The 17315-nt window shown below is 35.7% G+C and overlaps 2 protein-coding genes and 2 non-coding genes across 5 annotated transcripts; 3 read left to right on the top strand and 1 right to left on the bottom strand.

Annotated features, from left to right (window-relative positions):
- The first annotated feature begins 2030 nt into the window (after positions 1-2030).
- On the top strand, positions 2031-9286 carry LOC147293844 (putative E3 ubiquitin-protein ligase XBAT35). Of its 2 annotated transcripts, XM_086230620.1 has the most exons (10): positions 2031-2347; positions 2482-2596; positions 3288-3368; positions 3515-3603; positions 3756-3847; positions 4054-4135; positions 6237-6339; positions 6469-6543; positions 6836-6921; positions 8324-9286. In XM_086230620.1, the coding sequence occupies exons 1-10, from the start codon at positions 2246-2248 to the stop codon at positions 8984-8986; spliced, it is 1488 nt and encodes a 495-aa protein (XP_086086746.1). In that variant the 5' UTR covers positions 2031-2245; the 3' UTR covers positions 8987-9286. The 2 variants fall into 2 exon arrangements, with proteins under 2 accessions (XP_086086746.1, XP_086086747.1); XM_086230621.1 differs by lacking the exon at positions 6469-6543.
- Positions 9287-10189: 903 nt separating this feature from the next.
- Positions 10190-10262, top strand: TRNAR-ACG (transfer RNA arginine (anticodon ACG)). The gene has a single exon. It is a non-coding gene; the product is annotated as a tRNA-Arg (tRNA).
- A 74-nt stretch (positions 10263-10336) lies between these two features.
- Positions 10337-10420, top strand: TRNAL-CAA (transfer RNA leucine (anticodon CAA)). Its single transcript has one exon. It is a non-coding gene; the product is annotated as a tRNA-Leu (tRNA).
- Positions 10421-14883: 4463 nt separating this feature from the next.
- LOC147293841 (uncharacterized protein At4g02000-like) lies at positions 14884-15573 on the bottom strand. The gene has a single exon (XM_086231136.1). The coding sequence runs from the start codon at positions 15571-15573 to the stop codon at positions 14884-14886; it is 690 nt and encodes a 229-aa protein (XP_086087262.1).
- Positions 15574-17315: the final 1742 nt, after the last annotated feature.

The raw sequence follows: 17315 nt of genomic DNA, 5'->3' as shown, positions 1-17315 counted from the left end.
AAATGATTGAAGACTACTAGAGGTCCTGTCCCTCTGAATCTAAAGACTTATTCCCTAACAGTTAAAACTGAACTGACAACTAGTGGTGCTGCCATGAATTTGGGAGTGGAAAAATTCTATTTGCCTATGTAGCATTAGATTGAAAAGCTGGAAAAATCATATTTGCCTCTAGATAGTTAGCACCTTCACATGGTGAGTGAAGGTGCTAACTATGTATGGGATCAGTTTCATTGACCCTTAATTTGTTATACATTGATCTTTTTTTTTTTTGGCCAAAGTTATACATTGATCTTAAGTATGTATTTGTGCTTGTCTGCCTGAGTACAGCTTGACTCAACCCAAAAACAAAAATTTCTAAAGTTGATGTGTTACCACAACCCATCCAATCCCTACCCCCACCCCCACCCCAAGGCCTAGCCCACTCCAGCCTTGTAGAGTTGTAGGCTAGCTCCACCCTTGAATATCAAAGCAGGTTTTATTACATGATTGGGCCAAGTTCTCGGAAAGGGGTGACCTATAGGCTAAAGCAAGAGAGCTTTAATATCCCGGACGATACTTCCAATTCTCTCAGGAATGTACCCTATTGACTAAGGAAAAAAAATTATATCAAGTTCAGGTATTAGGTATTAGGTAAGTCCATGCGTGTAAAATTAAAGTATTTAATTCAAAATTGATTGACGGTGAAGAAACTCAATATCTTATATTCTATTATGTGAGGCTTTATTTTCCTGTGTGGGATACTACTTTCAACAACTTGCGTCTGGTTCACTCACCTCAATTTGTAATGTCACAACACAAACTCATTAAGCAAAAAACATGCTGGAATACAAGATCTAAAAGGATCTAAAAACTTTCTCCAAAAATGTTGTCTTATCTTTGTCGTGCCAAGATGAGAGGGATCATGAGTAAATCTTTCTTTGCTTTGTGGTTTGATGAAAGCTGGAGAGATATCAGAGGAGTGCTAGAGGGTTGATGAGAGAGATGGGAGTGAGTTATGACTTTGGTGTGTGGGTTGGGACTTGGGACTTGGGATTTGGGACCTGGGAGGTTATGAGTTTGGTGTAGTATGGGTTTGGGAGTTATGAGTTTGTTGTGGATGGGCTGAGAGAATTATGAGTCATGATTTGCTTTTTTGGCATTTTGATAATATTAATTTAATAATTTGTTTAAAATTATAACTTCGAAAAGTTGATTAGCTTTACGCCTTTACCTAAAAAGTAGTTCTCTTTGAAAAAAAAAAAAAATACTCATAAAGATAAAAGATATGATATTTAGATAGGCCTACAAAAATAAGTATCTGCATATGATATTTAGAAATACTCATAAACACTCATTAGCTTTACCTACAAAAATAAGTATCTGCATATGATAGGCCTTTGTGCAATTAAAGATAAAACGTAACCTTTCCAACATCTTATCCATGCAAATTGGTATATACAGGCCTTAATCTTGTCCCATTATCCCATATCTCGAACATATTTTATATTTTTTGTTGTATTATTGGTGAGACTTAGATAGTAGATTCTTAATTAAAGATCACCTATTTTTCTGTATTAAATTTATATTCAATAACAATGTTGAGATTTGAATCCAAAATCTACATATTATTTAAAAGCAGGACTGACCATTAGTTTACAAGGTGGTTGGCAATGTCATTGTCACTCTCATTAGACCAACCATTTCTTGTCTAAATCATTATTAGGAAATTGTAAAAAAAAGAAAAGAAAAAAAAGGCTGTATTCACACTCTAAAAAATTCTTGTTAAAGTTCTCATGTCACTTTATAAGTTTATATCATATGAATTGATAGATTTAACACTGTTTCCACAGTTTTCTTTTTGCAATTATTATTTTCATGTTGTTTATCTAGGTTCTAGATATTAGATAATAAAAATAATAAAACGAGTATTAAGATTTTTTTTTTTCCTGAAGTGTAAAATGTAAATAATCAATGCAGTAAAAAATGTGACTTTAAATAGTTACGGCCTCATTGACTGTTAGATTTAAATATTTTTTTTGACGGTGTAGAATTAAATAATTATTTTTGTTGCGCGTTGGACCCTTAAAATTCTTCGTTGCTAAGGAACTCAATTATATTTCATCATCCACTTATTTTCCAGGGAAGCAATCCCTGATTTTCCTGGAAATAAATTAGTTTCAAATTTTGCTTCTCGTTGATTATAAACCCTAGGCTCCCATTTCTGCTTCAAAACCGTAAAGTTATTGCATTTCTTGGTGGGATTTGAATGGGGCTACAGCAATCCAAAGAGGAGCTGCTCTACGAGCAAGTTAGCTATGGAAGCATCGAAGCCATCAAATCCCTTTGCAGAGAAGGTGCAGGCCTTGAGGTAATAGAAAAAGAGAGAATTTTTTATAGTGATTATACTGTAATTATAATTTTGTTTATTGGTAGTGGTAATTGTGGAAAGTTTTGGGTTGTAATTGTTGAATTATTGATGATTTTGGTGTTTTTGGTGGTCAGTGGATTGATAAAGATGGGAAAACCCCATTGATTGTGGCGTGTATGAATCCCGGGCTTTATGATGTTGCGAAATGCTTGATCGAACTTGGCGCAAACGTCAATGCGTATCGCCCTGGTAAGTTTCAGTACTGGGTTTAGAGCTTTTCTTGCTTATCCTTGTATATTTTATTTTATTTCCTATAACTATTGATATGAAATTAATTACAATTTGACAATTTCTCTGTTAGTTTGAATATGTTGATTTTTAATGTACTTATATAGTGAGAAGAAAGAATGGTTAATGAGGATTAGAAAGAAAAATGGTATTTAGAGATCATAGATATTGAAGAACTTTACCAACTGCCAAGGTTGTGTTGTCACCAAGAACCAAGAAAGTATTAAAAGAGTGGTCAGGACATAGTTGGTGGCCACGCCTTTCCTCTAAATTGCAGATCCTAATTTCAAATCCTCCCTCCAAATATTTTGTGATTATGTGGAACTCATGTCAGATCCACATGTATACTGCAATCATAATGGCAGTAGTGTCTAGATCTTCAGTATTACAGTTGTACTGAAATTAATTCCAGGACAGAAAATGAAACACTAAGATTAACATATACTTCTAATTTTATTTCTTTCTGATCTCTCTCTCCTCTCTAGAAATTTTATTGGGTAAAAATGGCTGCTTATTGTGTTATACAAAATGTATAAGAAACTTCCCTTGTAATCCACAGTCTTCTTAATAGATATTATTGTTAACATATGCACCCTTAAATTTGGCTTGCTTCAACATTTTTATTCTTTTCCCTCTTCTCAATGCACTTTAGGTCGTCATGCGGGGACTCCTCTACATCATGCAGCTAAAAGAGGGCTGGAAGCAACTGTTAATTTACTCCTTTCACATGGAGGTATGCTGCTTTATAATCAATTCATCTCTGCAAGGTCTTATTTAGAATGAAGTTTAAAGATGATGATTTTACAATAACAAATGCAGTTTGTTTTCTTCTGCTGTCTTGATTGCATTAATGTATAATCTGTTGTCCAAATTTTTCAGCAAATGCATTAATAATGAATGATGACTGTCAAAGTCCTCTTGAAATTGCTAGGGCGAAAGGGCACATCAATGTTGTCCGTGCAATTGAGGTATATTCAAACTTTAGTATGAAATGTTACTCTATGCATATTATCCACATTCCAATGTTGCATTATGCTTTTCGTTTTCTTCTTTTAAGATGGTTCTTCACAATTTCTTTTTTTTCCTTTTATTTATTTATTTATTTATTTTTTTTTTGTAGAGGCATATTTGCATATTCTCCGGTTGGTTGCGGGAGTTTTATGGTTTTGGATTTCTTGAAGTACTTGCTCCTCAGTTGCTTTCAAGAAAAGTGTGAGTATTATGTACAACTGATGTCATCGTGAAGTATTTCTGTTTAGTTTTGCTTTTGTATCCATCTACGCAGTATGTTGTCTAAGCAGTATAGGCAGATTGCTTGACCTGCTTTGAAGAAATTTACACAGCTTTCACATATTTTAATCATCGCATCTTTGATTGAGTATTTCTCGGAAAATTCACATGATATTTATTTTTTGCAGTTGGGTTGTTGTTTTACCATGTGCTTCCCGCAAACCTACCAAGCCTTTCAAGTTGGAGCTTGCTATATATCCTAGTATGCAGGTATTACTAAGCATAACCTTCGATTTGTAGGTAGAGCAGGCTTTATATTTGATTTTTAATTTTTCTAGACTTTGTGCCTCTACTCATACACTGCAATCAAGTCCTTTTAGTGTAGGCTATGTCAAATGGTTGCTTTCAGATGATATCACTGGCACTGGGTTGATTTTAATTTGATCGCTGTTAATTTGAAGTTATATAATTGCTATCAATATTCTTTTCTTTTTCTTTTATACTACATGTTCTTAAAAATAATTTCTTTGTTGCCATCAAATTAATTGCTGAGCTCACGCCTTTTTTTGGGGGTGAAAATAAAAATGCTTTATCTTTTTTTTTCAATCTTGACTTGGGTTGATTTTAATTTGATGGCTGTTAAATTTTGAAGTTATATAATTGCTGTCAATATTCTTTTCTTTTTCTTTTATACTACATGTTCTTAAAAATAATTTCTTTGTTGCCATCAAATTAATTGCTGAGCTCAGGCCTTTTTTTGGGGGTGAAAATAAAAATGCTTTATCTTCTTTTTCAATCTTGACTTTTTCTAGTTGATCCAAAAGGCTGTTGAACATATGCATATGTCCCATTAGATTCCCATCTTCTTCCATCTTCAGTATATATGAATTCTGCTTCAAATTGAACTTTGTGGTTAAGCCTTTAATGCAGTTGTGGTGCAAAATATCAATTCATAGCGTTGTTGATAATGTTATTAACAATACCTAGTTAGATTATGTTAGCAGACCTAGATTCTATATCTTTCCAAGCACCGTCTGTCATCTTAGTAGTCCTACCTTCCTTTCCCTTAATGCTCTCACTAACCCTTGTGGAACTAGGATGGCTTTCACCATTTTTTGCCAAAGTGTGGAACTTCCCTTTCACCATCTTGAATTGTGAGTCAATATTCTTGTCATGACTAAACATGAACTATCAAATTTGAACCTTGGTCTAATACCATATGTTGGGTATAAACCTCCTTGTCACCACAAATAATGATGGAAATAATAAAGCCAAGACCAATAAGTACGCAGTATACTCAACTTCTGATGAGAGAGAACAAATTAGTATAAGTACATTTCCGTTTTAGAGTTACTCCTTAACTTGAACCTTAACCCGAACCCTGTATTACTCTTTCTCAAGTTCCAGTGAAGTAAACTCCCGCTCAACCCTTACTCTCAACTCTCTATTGTGATTCTTGGTTGAGATGCTTTCTAAGGCTAGCACACTTCCCTTTTGTAGCCTCTCAAAGTGGAAATTCATGGGAGTCCCCATTTCATTGAATAATTTGCCTTGGCAGATGAATTGTATCAGGTAATACCTGAACTAACCAAATAGACCTCCTGGAGAAAGCAAGACTCTTGTATTCTGTCAAGTTCAACCCCTCTGGCTGAAACATTTCCTGTGTGAATAACCAAGGAGGATCCTGACATTTCTGTGGCTTCTCCTTGGTTTCAAGTGTTCGCCAACTCCGGGCTATGTACTGTACCATCTTTGGCTCTTTCCTGAAATTTTGTCAGGAGGCGGTTAATATTAGGTCTGTTGTTTAGTATATGTTTTGATGTCTAACTATATGTTTTGATGCCAGTGACCATTTGGTCTAGTGGCACATAGTCTCCCATTTGTGGGAAGAGGAGATCTTGAGTTCAAAAATCATGGACGACAGTTGATGATTGATAAAAAAATGCTATGGGTTTCTATCAATTGCCACTAAAAGCCTTCTGTTCTGACTTCATATGTTTGCAAAGTTTCATAGCCATTGTTCCTTGATATTTAATTTATACTGTGTAGAAGACAAATAATGGGCTCTTGTTATGTGGTGTTTTGTAGCTTTATTTTCAGGTTTTGTATATTATTGTTATTTGTTTGTGTGTTTGTCTCGTTGTGTGTGAGCTTGATTTACGCTATTTGCTCATTTCCTATTGCCTTGACATTTTGATAGAATTAGTTGTGCAACATTATTTATATCTACCTTTCTCTATCTCGATTGATATATCTGGGGTGCACATTTTTTTTCTTCTTCTGTGTTCTGCATTCTTTGATAGTTTATTTAAGGTCAACTAATGGATCTCTTTGGTAGTGTTCTTATATTGAACTCTTTCTGAATAAGCAGGATGCCCGACCACGTATAGTTGTTGCATTATGGAAAGTCAATCTGGAAGAATCAAAGTCACGCCATTCTGATCCTTCAGTTATGATCATTGATAACTCCGCAAGTAATTCCTTGATTCCAAAACAATTCTTTAGGAGTAATTTTAAACCTTATTTCTGTAGGCCATAAATATGGGAGTTGATGTCACATTTGTTTCCTAGCCCTTTTTAATTGAATTCTATGTCCAAGATAGTCCCAAAAGGAAGGAGGCGGAGACGAAGCATTTACATCTCCCAAGAGGCTAGTTCTAGGCGTCAAACACTTAGGCGTAAGTATGTTGTCTGTTAATTACTTTCAATCAAAATAAATCATGAAAGTGCTTCTCAAGAAAACATAAATCATGGAAGTGATTGAAGAAACACTTAAACAGAAGAAATTGTATATCTTCTATTAAGTGCAGCAGTAATTTACTGATGTCGTTCTCCAGCCTCCTATATATATATATACTAGGCTTGACTTCTAGCTAGGAAGAAAATGAAGTTTAACTGTTGCGTCTGCCAATTAGTTTAGGCTTCTTTTTGTTAATATCCCATTCAAACTCAGCATGCCTTTTTTTGCAGAAACGCGCATTAAACTTGCACCTGCAGATGAAAATGACAGGCAACAGCTTAAGTGGTTTTGTGATGCATGCAAAGGAATTCCTCAGGTAAACCTCATATCCACAGATCTTATCTTCTGCCATGATAGTTCTTTTTTTTAATTTTATTTTTTTTTATCAGAATGGCCATGATAGTTAAATATGATAAATTTGTTGGTGGAACCATGGAAGTAATAATGAAGTTTTTCATGTAATTTTTTAAAAATGTTTGTAGATCTTATAAATAAGCACTCCTTTTCAAATTTTTTACTGTCACCAACACCAAAGGCTGTGGGTACTCCACTACTCCTTGTCACAATTTGAAACTCTGTAAACTTTATTGGTCAAAAAAAAAAAAACTCTGTAAACTTTATCTTGCAGACTTAGACACAGGAGTCCCTAAATTGTTTAGGTCACCTATATATATATATATATATATGTATTACATGCCAGTAATACAGTAACTATCTACTCTGCTGCTAAAACCATGTCTCTCTGGGTTTGGACATAGGATAATTTAATTGAAATTTCCCAATTGGAAGTGTTCTAAATCTTATATGATCGACTTCTTTTTCATTGAAGGAAAACTTTACTTAAGGATAGAAGAACTGTACAAGGAAATTTTGTTAGATTTCTTTTTGGATATGAAAAGAGATAAAGCATCCTTGGAGAAATTATATTTTTTCCCGCTGAGAGATACCTTGGGGTTAGCCCAAGGGGTGAGGGAGAGCGGGGGAAATGGGTTAGGATTAGGATATGTAAAGAGTTCAATCCCTTTCAATGTAACCAAAAAATAGTCCAAGAAAAGAATACAATTCAGCCTAAAGCCCATCTTTTGCCACTGAGAAATGTTTAAATTATAAAACATTTGTTTGGGATATATAATATCTAGATAGTTGAGCTTAATTATGCCATGACACGAAAATGCCGCCATCCCTTGAAAAGCTTTTATTACATTCTCAAACAATGGACTGGGTGATGTTGGCATTTAAGATTATGACCCCTCAATGAGAACTTTGTGCTAAAGCCAAGGAGACAGGCAAAATGGAATATGTGCAAAATAGAATTTTAAAGAGCTGAATGCCTCCCATATGTAGAATGGAGTCCTGACTTATTAGACAATGAATATCCTATCGTAGACTATTATGGTCTGTAGAGAAATATCTACGAACAGAAAAGCACTCAAAGCCATGTTTCAGAAATTCATCTCCAAGTACTCTCATCCCATCCTATTTCTGATAATCATTTTGATATGTACTCTTCATTCAATTATAGTCTCTGTATTTCTGAAAACGCCATGCTTGTCTTATGCTGCTTCTGTACGTGGACCATGTTCTGTTGACACTTTATTTACTAGATTAAGAAAAAATTCAGCATATCAGAAATGCATGTCTTTTACAATTACACAGAAATCAATCTTCAGCATGATGATTGGAAGGTTATTATAAATTAAATTTTTGGAAATTTTCAGGCACAGCCCGCATTTTTGGGTAGTAATAACCAGCCCCCAGTTCCAGCAACTGCACCACCAGATGCAGAAGATTTAGAGTTGACCGTGGCTATCAATGCTTCCATTCAGTCTGCTTTGCAGGAGAGACCACCCTTTCCTGATGCACACCCGACCTATGAAGCAAGTGCATCCGGTAGTGCGAGTACCTCCACAAATAATGGCCAATATAATGGTTGGGATGCACCAATTGCTGCTGCTTCGTCCAAAGTAAGTAGCAGTGAGTTGTCTAGGCATGAAAGTGGCCCAGGTGGTGATTCAACTCAGCACACGGAGATCCAGGACATCTCTTCCATCCAAACAACTCCCCCAGATTCAATCCCAACAGCTCCACCAGTTTCAGATGGTAGTCTAAGTGAAGATCCTATTCAATATCCATCAATTGATTTTAGTCCCATCGAAATGCCATCCCCAATTGTTGAAAGTACACCTGCTAAAGCTGATGAAAATAAAGGTGGAAGTTCTTCATGTGTGATCTGTTTGGATGCTCCAGTGGAAGGTGCTTGCATCCCATGTGGGCATATGGCTGGATGCATGTCTTGTTTGAATGAGATCAAAGCTAAGAATTGGGGTTGTCCTGTCTGTCGGGCCAAGATTAACCAAATCGTAAGGCTATATGCTGTATGATCATCAAACCAGAATGTAGTGAAGCTCTACATGGTTACTGCAACTTGAACAGCTTGAAGGATCTTTTTGTGTTTGTATTAATAGATGAAGTTTTATGTTTGGACCCGCACCTGAGGTTTTTGTACATATTATTACTACATAATATTATTATGTTTCACCATGCTTGCTTAATCAGGTAGCCAGCTGCTTCTCTTATTTGCCATTTTTCATGGTTGTGAGTTCTATATGTAAATATACGCATATCTACTTTCATATCCACTTGGGCTTCTAATGAATTCAGGTTATGAGATTTACTCTCCATTTATATATGCCCACATTTTTACATGTACTAGTGAAATTTGGGAGAACAAACTCTTTTCACTTTTGAAGCCTTAAACTAGCTAAATTGATAGAATTTCACCAGTGAAGGTAACACAACCTCAGACTATGCAGAGGGCTGTGATATAAGTACAACCACATTACATGGATAATAAATCTAAAGCATAAGGGAAAATCATTAGTAATTAACAGCTGGTATATAAACATGCGAAACTACTATTAATAGTAAAATTAACGACCAAAATTCCCAATTAATAGTTAGTATTATCCAAAGTATGAAATAAACTCTCTCAAGCCATGAATATTAACACAAATAAGCCCGACGAGCCACCCTTCATGTCCTGACTAATCAAAAATACCAAAAACTTATTCTAGCTGACGTGGTCTATTCTAAACCCTTGGATTATTGAATGATTCAGATTTTATGAAAGGTAGAGAACAACACACTTTTTAAAGGCAGGAGATTGGGATCCCTTATTGGCTTATTGACTCGTTCTCTTAACTGAAAATGAAATCTTTCTAGTTCCATAAGATGTGCTCATCACTAGTTTCCTAGAGTTTTTCTCTGGTAAGCATGCAAAATGAGCATAAGTGTGAGCACATAGCTTGACAGCCATTAGATCAGAAGCTATATAATGATCTGACGACTGTCAATTGACTGGCAAGCCATGTGCTCATTCTACATGCATGCTCACTAGAGAAAAACTGAGTCTCCTATATATCTTTCGTCACCCAAACTTTTCTGCCAAAGCACGTCCACGCAATATTGATCTATCTTTGCCAGTGCTTTCAATTCTGATATCTCTCTTGGCACTCCTGTATTGTAAAATGATGATTGTGTTTTGTTTAGATAAATATATACAAGACCTTTCATTATCAACAAGTGACTCTGTGGCCCAATGGATAAGGCGCTGGTCTACGGAACCAGAGATTCTGGGTTCGATCCCCAGCAGAGTCGCTTTTTAACTTGTTGTTTTTAGTTTACATTAAACAATACTTTAAATAAAAACATTATGAGGCTTTTAACCATATGTCAGGATGGCCGAGTGGTCTAAGGCGCCAGACTCAAGTTCTGGTCTTCGAAAGAGGGCGTGGGTTCAAATCCCACTTCTGACACTTTCCCATTGGTAATTTTTTGGGGCTTAGGATTCAATTTCTTTTTTGGTCCTCTTATTTTTATTTAAATAAAGTGAGGATTTTCAATAAAATAAATTTATTTCGTGGTAAATAATATATGTTAATCAAGAGAATGTGCCAAGAATATGCTAAGTAAGAGGATTTATCTTGTGTTGCAAACTTGCAAGAATATGCTAATTTATAAGATTAATTTTGTATGCCAAGAATTCTAATTAATAGTCGAATCTAGTAGTGCGGACTTATTACTAAGTAGGGATTAAAATGAAAAAATTATTTTGTATAACTGTAATATAGCTCGTGTATAACTAAACAATTGAATGTATGATGAGTTTATACTTGTAAATTATAATATTAATAATATTCATCAATATTATAACAAGTAGCTGTATTACTGCTATACAGAATAGTTTTTAGGACTATCTCGCGTGCCAAGCATATAAAAAGAACGGCAACTTTCTTAGGGTAAAATGTTTGGGGGACCAACTTTTATTTGTGTCAGACGATGGCTCCTGTCTGTTTCAGCAAGTGATTTCGAAGAATTAGAAGGGAATTGCATTTATTTTGCAACAAATGATGTCTAGAGTTTATCTTCTTTAGAAACACATGCGTCTCGTGAGGCCGGTGTATTGTACCTAAATAGTGGAAGAATTGAGCGATCATTTCTAAATGTGGACATGTCAATACGGTCTCAACTTAGTTGGTCGACTCCAAGTTTACAATCTCAACCTGTTTGGTTCACTCGAGTTTATAGTAGCTAGAAAAATGTTTCTTAAGAATGCTGCTTCCTTCTCAGTTTTTTTTTTTTTTTTTTTATTGGCTCATCAATTCTTATAGTTGTTCCTTGCTATGAAGAAAAAGAGTTTTAATGCAATAAATATTTTATATAACCAGTGACAATAATTTATTAATTTGTGATACCCGCATTGTTTATTAATTCTAACCTTCTTTTTTTTTTTTTTTCCGCCAAATGTCAAAAATTGCTGTTTTTTCTCTTAGTTTTGTGGCATCCTCTCTTGAATAGAAGCATGAGTACGTGAGGCTGGGGTTAAAGGGAAAAGAAGCCTAGCAGTCAAGTCATTGTACAGGGATAATGAAATCAGTTAAGATTTATCATGGTAGCTAGTCAATCCTTAAGTAGAGTAAACAGTCAGTTTTGTTTCCTAGATTTTAATTACAAGGTTACATTATGCTTAATTATAATATATGTTGCAGGTTTTGGTGATTTGCATTTATGTCCGAGTCTGATCAAAAGGGAAATGGTAATTGTACGTACTTTGACATAATCTATCTTAAGAAGCAGAAACATGCAATTTCTTTCTATGTATGGATTTAAACAAGTCAATGTTTTAGAAGAAGTCCAATATTTTCTTTTCAAATCTAATTAGCAGATCATTAAAATTCTAATTAAGTTTAGTTCTTCGAGCACCTTTTCTCTGCTTTAGGTGTTGGTGAGAAAGCTGATCTGCTTGACTTGACTTTTATATATGCCTTCTTTATTAAGAAAGATGTACACTTTGAGTTTCAATGTTTCATTCATAAAAGGAATATGTAGTTCAAAATGAAGAGACTTGGGTTGTGTGGCTCTATCCTCATCTATGTCCTCAAATCTGTGTTCTAAAACTTGTAATAGTCCTGCACCATTGCATAATTACCTTAGTAATTTCACTCTCAGTTCACGTTTGTTAGGGGAATAATCACAAGTTACTGAGGCTAGAAGTGCTATATAAGTAGACTAAGATGGAGTAGTGGCCAGATGGATCCACCATATATAGTCCACAGAGTAGTACAACACATTATGACTCAATAGCTCTAGCTTGCATGTTGATCTTCTTTTTCAGTCCAAGTTATAGACAGAATTGGACAAGCTAGTTAATCATCAATATAGATAGCACAAAAGCTAGCTAGCAATGGCATCAACAAGTATGAAGTTAGCAGCTAGCTAGCACTATGTCCTCTTCTTTTTCCCCTGCTTTGGTCCCTCTTCTCAGGTACATTAGTGCTAGAGGTTCTTGGATTTTTAAGCTGCATGCATATATAGTATGTATATAGCTACGTTGATATATTTTCTTTTGTCTTATACTCTTCTCTGCATAGTGATTGGCTGCTTAATTTCTCTCACAATCTGAAAAGAGTTTGTTTTGATCATGGGAACAAACAAATTAATGGAACTAAACATTTGTTCAAACCATATATTTTTCAAGGTTAGGCATATAAGTATATAACTATTAATTTTTTTTTTTTTTTTCCATCCAATATCATCATCACTTTTTGTAAATTCACAGGAACAGAACCAGGACCTAAATCAGTTCCAGTACTAGAAGTGATACTAAAAGTAATCATCTAATTCTCTCTCTTTTCTCACAAGTAAAATTTCATAATTTGACATCAAATTAAGTCTTTAATCGCAAATATATGCTAATGCCTAAATTAGGGTTGCAGGGTACTTGGTGTATTTGCTAAGCTAGGCACCCCAGCCTCAAAAACTGCAACATTGACTACCTTTGTGGAATGTTTAAAGAACACTGCAGAGAGACGCAAGAAAATGTTGCATGTTACTGTCCAAATACTTTGACAATCCATGCATCCTACCTCACGAATCTTTATTATAAGAGTGCTGGATGCTTCAACTGTGACTTTAATGGCACTGGCGTTGTCACCCTGACCAATCCAAGTAATTAAGACAATAATTAAATTTATTTATATTGTATATATATAAAGGGGCCTTCCAATAAATGATCCTTTATTTAGTGTTAAATGATGGATTCTCATGTGGGGCCTACATGGGTCGTTTTGTGTCAATCCGAACCTTCTATTTTTTACATCTCCATTGATAGATTATTTCTGTAAAAAATCAGCCAAATCAGAGACCGTTAAGATACCTAATTTAGATCAAACAAATGGATGAACAACAAATTCGTCTATAAACAGACCGCTTAATCAAATGAGTAAACGGTTTCCGATTTGGCTGATTTTTTGTAAGAATGATCTATCAATGAAAATGTAAAAAATAGACGTTTCAGATAGACACAAAACGACTCGTGTAGGCCCCACAGGGGGATCCCTCATTTAACACTAAATGAGGGATCCCTTATTGGAAGGGTCGTGTATATATATAGATTTGATCACGCGCAAACGTGCCGTGGATTCAGACCAAAAGAAGAAGTCCATTTTCTTTTCAATGTAATAGATCATTAAAATTCCAAGTTTAGTTCTCTGAGCACCTTTTCTCTGCTTTAGGTTAGTGTATGTGTTAGGGGGAGAGCTGATGCTTGACTTTTAAATCTATCAAACTTCAACTTAACGTAGCTCGATACAAGCTCCATTAGTTGTGTTTAGAATACAAGCTTATGATTAAGTTTTTTTCAATCTATGAAATCCACATTAGAACTAAGTTTGGTGGGCAAGGTTCACACTACAGAATACTTTAACATAAGTGCATTCAAGAATATGATGATGAGGATTTGGAGGCCCAAAAGGGAGCAGAAGATTTGGGAAATGGATGACAATCGGTTCCTGTTTGTGTTTGGAGACATGGAAGACAAAAAGAGAGTGTTTGATAATGGGCCATGGCATTTTGACAGAGCCTTGGTGGTTTTGGACTACCCAGATGATAATGGGACTACAAACCCATCTGCCATGAATCTAAACTATGTAGGTTTTGGGGCTCAAGTTCATAACTTGCCATTGTTGTGTAAGAATTTGGTGTGAGGAGAAAGATTGAAAACTGTTTGGGAAAATGCATGGTGATTGATCAAGGGAAGGGAGGAGATTTATGGGGGAAATATATGAGAGTGAGAATGAAATTGGGTATCACAAAGCCAGACCTCATGGATGGAGACAATGACATTCATTAGCAAATACATTTGCCTATTTGTTTGTTTGAAGCATCCAATTGCAAAACCAGAATTTGCACAACTCAAAGAGAGCAACCCACATGCCATTTGCAAAGTTGAATATACAGAGAAACAAGTCACAATTTATGAAAAATAAGTTAAACCCAATTTATAGTAAGAGTTGCATGCAGCCCAAGGTTGTTTGTTACTTGAAACCTTGGCTTAAGTGAACCACCCACAAAGCCAGCAACTTGCACTGATACCCTTTTATAGTGAATACATGTCAGAATTTATCTATAATATAATTGATAAGTCACATGTCATCTCAACAAAACACATTAATATAATGATTTATTCTATGCCCTTCCTACTAAAATTCAAGCCTCAGCAGTCAGCAGCTTTTGATTATTCCCCCACAAAGTGAAATGAGAGTGAAATAACTAATGCAATTATGCAGGACAATTAGAAAATTATCCAAACATTAACAAACTAATTAAAGGGATACATTTCAACCCAAGTCACTTTTTGTTCTTGATCACCAACCACTTTTCAAATCCACAAATTTGGAAATTAAACCAAAACAAATGCAATCAAATTTGAATTACCTATTCATTCCTCATTTGGACAGTCATTCTTCTTGTGCCCCATAATGCCACACCTGTGACAAACAACTGGAAGCCCTTCATACTTGAAATCAACCCAGCATGGCTTATGCCCTTCAACAGAGATCTTCATGCCCCTCTTCAAGGGCTTGGTCACATCCAACTTCACTTTGATCCTCATATATTTTCCCCACAAATCCCCTTCTTGCCCTTTATCAACTTCCACACCTTTTCCCAAACAGTTTGCAATCTTACTCGCCACCACCAAGTTCCTACACAGCAATGGCAGTCCATGGACCTGGACCCAGAACGCCACGTGGCAGAGCTTCATAGCAGATGGGTTTATGGTCCCAACTGGGTTGTCCACCACAACTATGGAGGTGTCAAAATTCCAAGGCCCATTCTCTAGCACTCTCAGCTTGTCTTCCATGTTTGGAAACACAAAGAGGAACAACCGATTGTCGTCTATCTCCCGAATCTTCAGCTCATCCCTCGGCCTCCAAAGCCTTGTCATTGTGTTCTTGAATGAGTTTATGTTGAAGTATTTTGTTGAGTGAAAGTGAAGCTTGCCCACCAGAGAGAGATCCAATGTGGTCTGCAGGGACTTGAAATCCTGGGTTTTCACATCGAGCAACTCCTCCTGCTCTGCTTCAGTGAGTGTGAGTTTCCCGGAAAACTTCGAAATCACCTCCTCCATTCTCTTTTGAAATCCTTGGTTGTCTTCTACTGGTTTTGTTTTACTAGAAAGGTGAAAGAAACCCTATGGCTAATTTTGGGGGGAGATGACTGCTGTTCGTTTTTACTAGGAAACTTTCATTTAGATCATTTAATTGTATAATTTACTAAATAGAATCTTATGATTTTTAAAATTTTAACTAAAGTCTAATAATATTATCATGAACAGATCCACTAAAGGACAAAGGTGGTTCCCTGATCACTCGCCCGCCGGAAAACCCTTGCCAAAATCGCTGGTTTGACCCCTCAAAATCACCACATGTAAGTACGCTCACAACTTGTTCGACGAAATATCTGAACGGTTTGACCTCCGGGATAACATTTCTGGGTCCGTCACTGAATATTGTAACTATTCAATGTTACATAATTTTAGTTATAAGTTTATATTTTTTTTCACACATATCAGGCACCAAGCTCTTGACGGCCATTTTCGTGTGTTTGACAATGCATTTTTACTTATTTCTCAAACCCTGGTTTGTAGGTTTTAACTCTAATTTTAAGAATATAGTTAAAACCTAACATGCAACCTTCACAAACCTCATTATATACTTTAGGAATGTATGAGGTAAACCTGTACCATATGCCCTCAAAAAATAAAAAAATGATGATATATTTTTTTAACAAGGCAATAGTAAATGCACACTCAATTTCCTTTTATTAGACACTATTTTTTTACCTCACACCCTATTTTCTTTTTAATTTTATTAACTTCTTAAAACACACCCCAAAAATTCTTAAAATATCCCTATTATACAACACAACTCAGCATACCCCCACCACCCTAACCTCGACCTCGCCACCCACATCCGGCTGTATCGCCGGCGACCGGCCAGCCTCCCTTCCCCTTCTCTCTCCCTTTTCCTCTCTCCCCTATTTCGCCTTCCATATGTCTCTTTCTCTCTCTCTTCTTTGCCATTCTTTCACCCATCCTCTCTCCTCTGTCTATCTCTCTCTCCGATCTGCTACAGAGGTCGGCGACCTTGCAGCCTACAGGTCGATCGACGACCACCGATCTAGAGATTGGCAAGTTCGCCGACCTCTACAGTAGATAGACATAGAGAGATCGATAGAGGAGACAAGAGAGGTGAGATAAAGGCAAAGAAGAGAGGGAAAGAAAGAGGGAAGGAAAGATAAAGGTGGGAGAGGGAAAATGAGGTGGTGCGAAGAGAGAGAAAGAGAGAGGGAGCGCCAGAGGTTTGCCGCCGATAACGATGACAGCGGCGCCGGAAGTCCACCTTGGGGTTCTGTTGTTTTATTTTCATTTTGGGTTAAATTTATAATTTCAAAATTAAAAGGAAAAGGTGTGTAAGGAGAAGAAATTGGGTGTGCAAGTGTGCATATAGCAACACTATTTTTCTTTTGGTAAATAGCAAATGACGTTTTTTTACTAGGATTTTAATATTTTTTAATTGAGGGATTTCAAAATTTTGAACCAACTTTCGGATCAATCTATATTTGATTGACTGTTTCTATTATGTTGTTGCTATAGCAAATACGTCTATTTTTGGTTTTGGATATTTCAAATCCTTTCCGCAGGAGGTTTGGACCCTTTTTTTTTTTTTTTTTTTTTTCTGATGGTTGGTTTGTTGATGGTTTTTGCACTCCAAAGTAAAACATTATTACTTAGATTTTCTTAAAAATATGACTTTATAACATTTAGTTTTTATGTTTTTCATTGGAGTTGGTTGTGAACTTTTAACTTGT

The sequence above is a fragment of the Dryas octopetala genome, chromosome 2 (genome assembly GCF_963921425.1).
Source record: "Dryas octopetala chromosome 2, drDryOcto1.1, whole genome shotgun sequence".
Taxonomy (NCBI): Eukaryota; Viridiplantae; Streptophyta; class Magnoliopsida; order Rosales; family Rosaceae; genus Dryas; species Dryas octopetala.
This window is presented reverse-complemented; position numbering and strand designations above follow the sequence as displayed.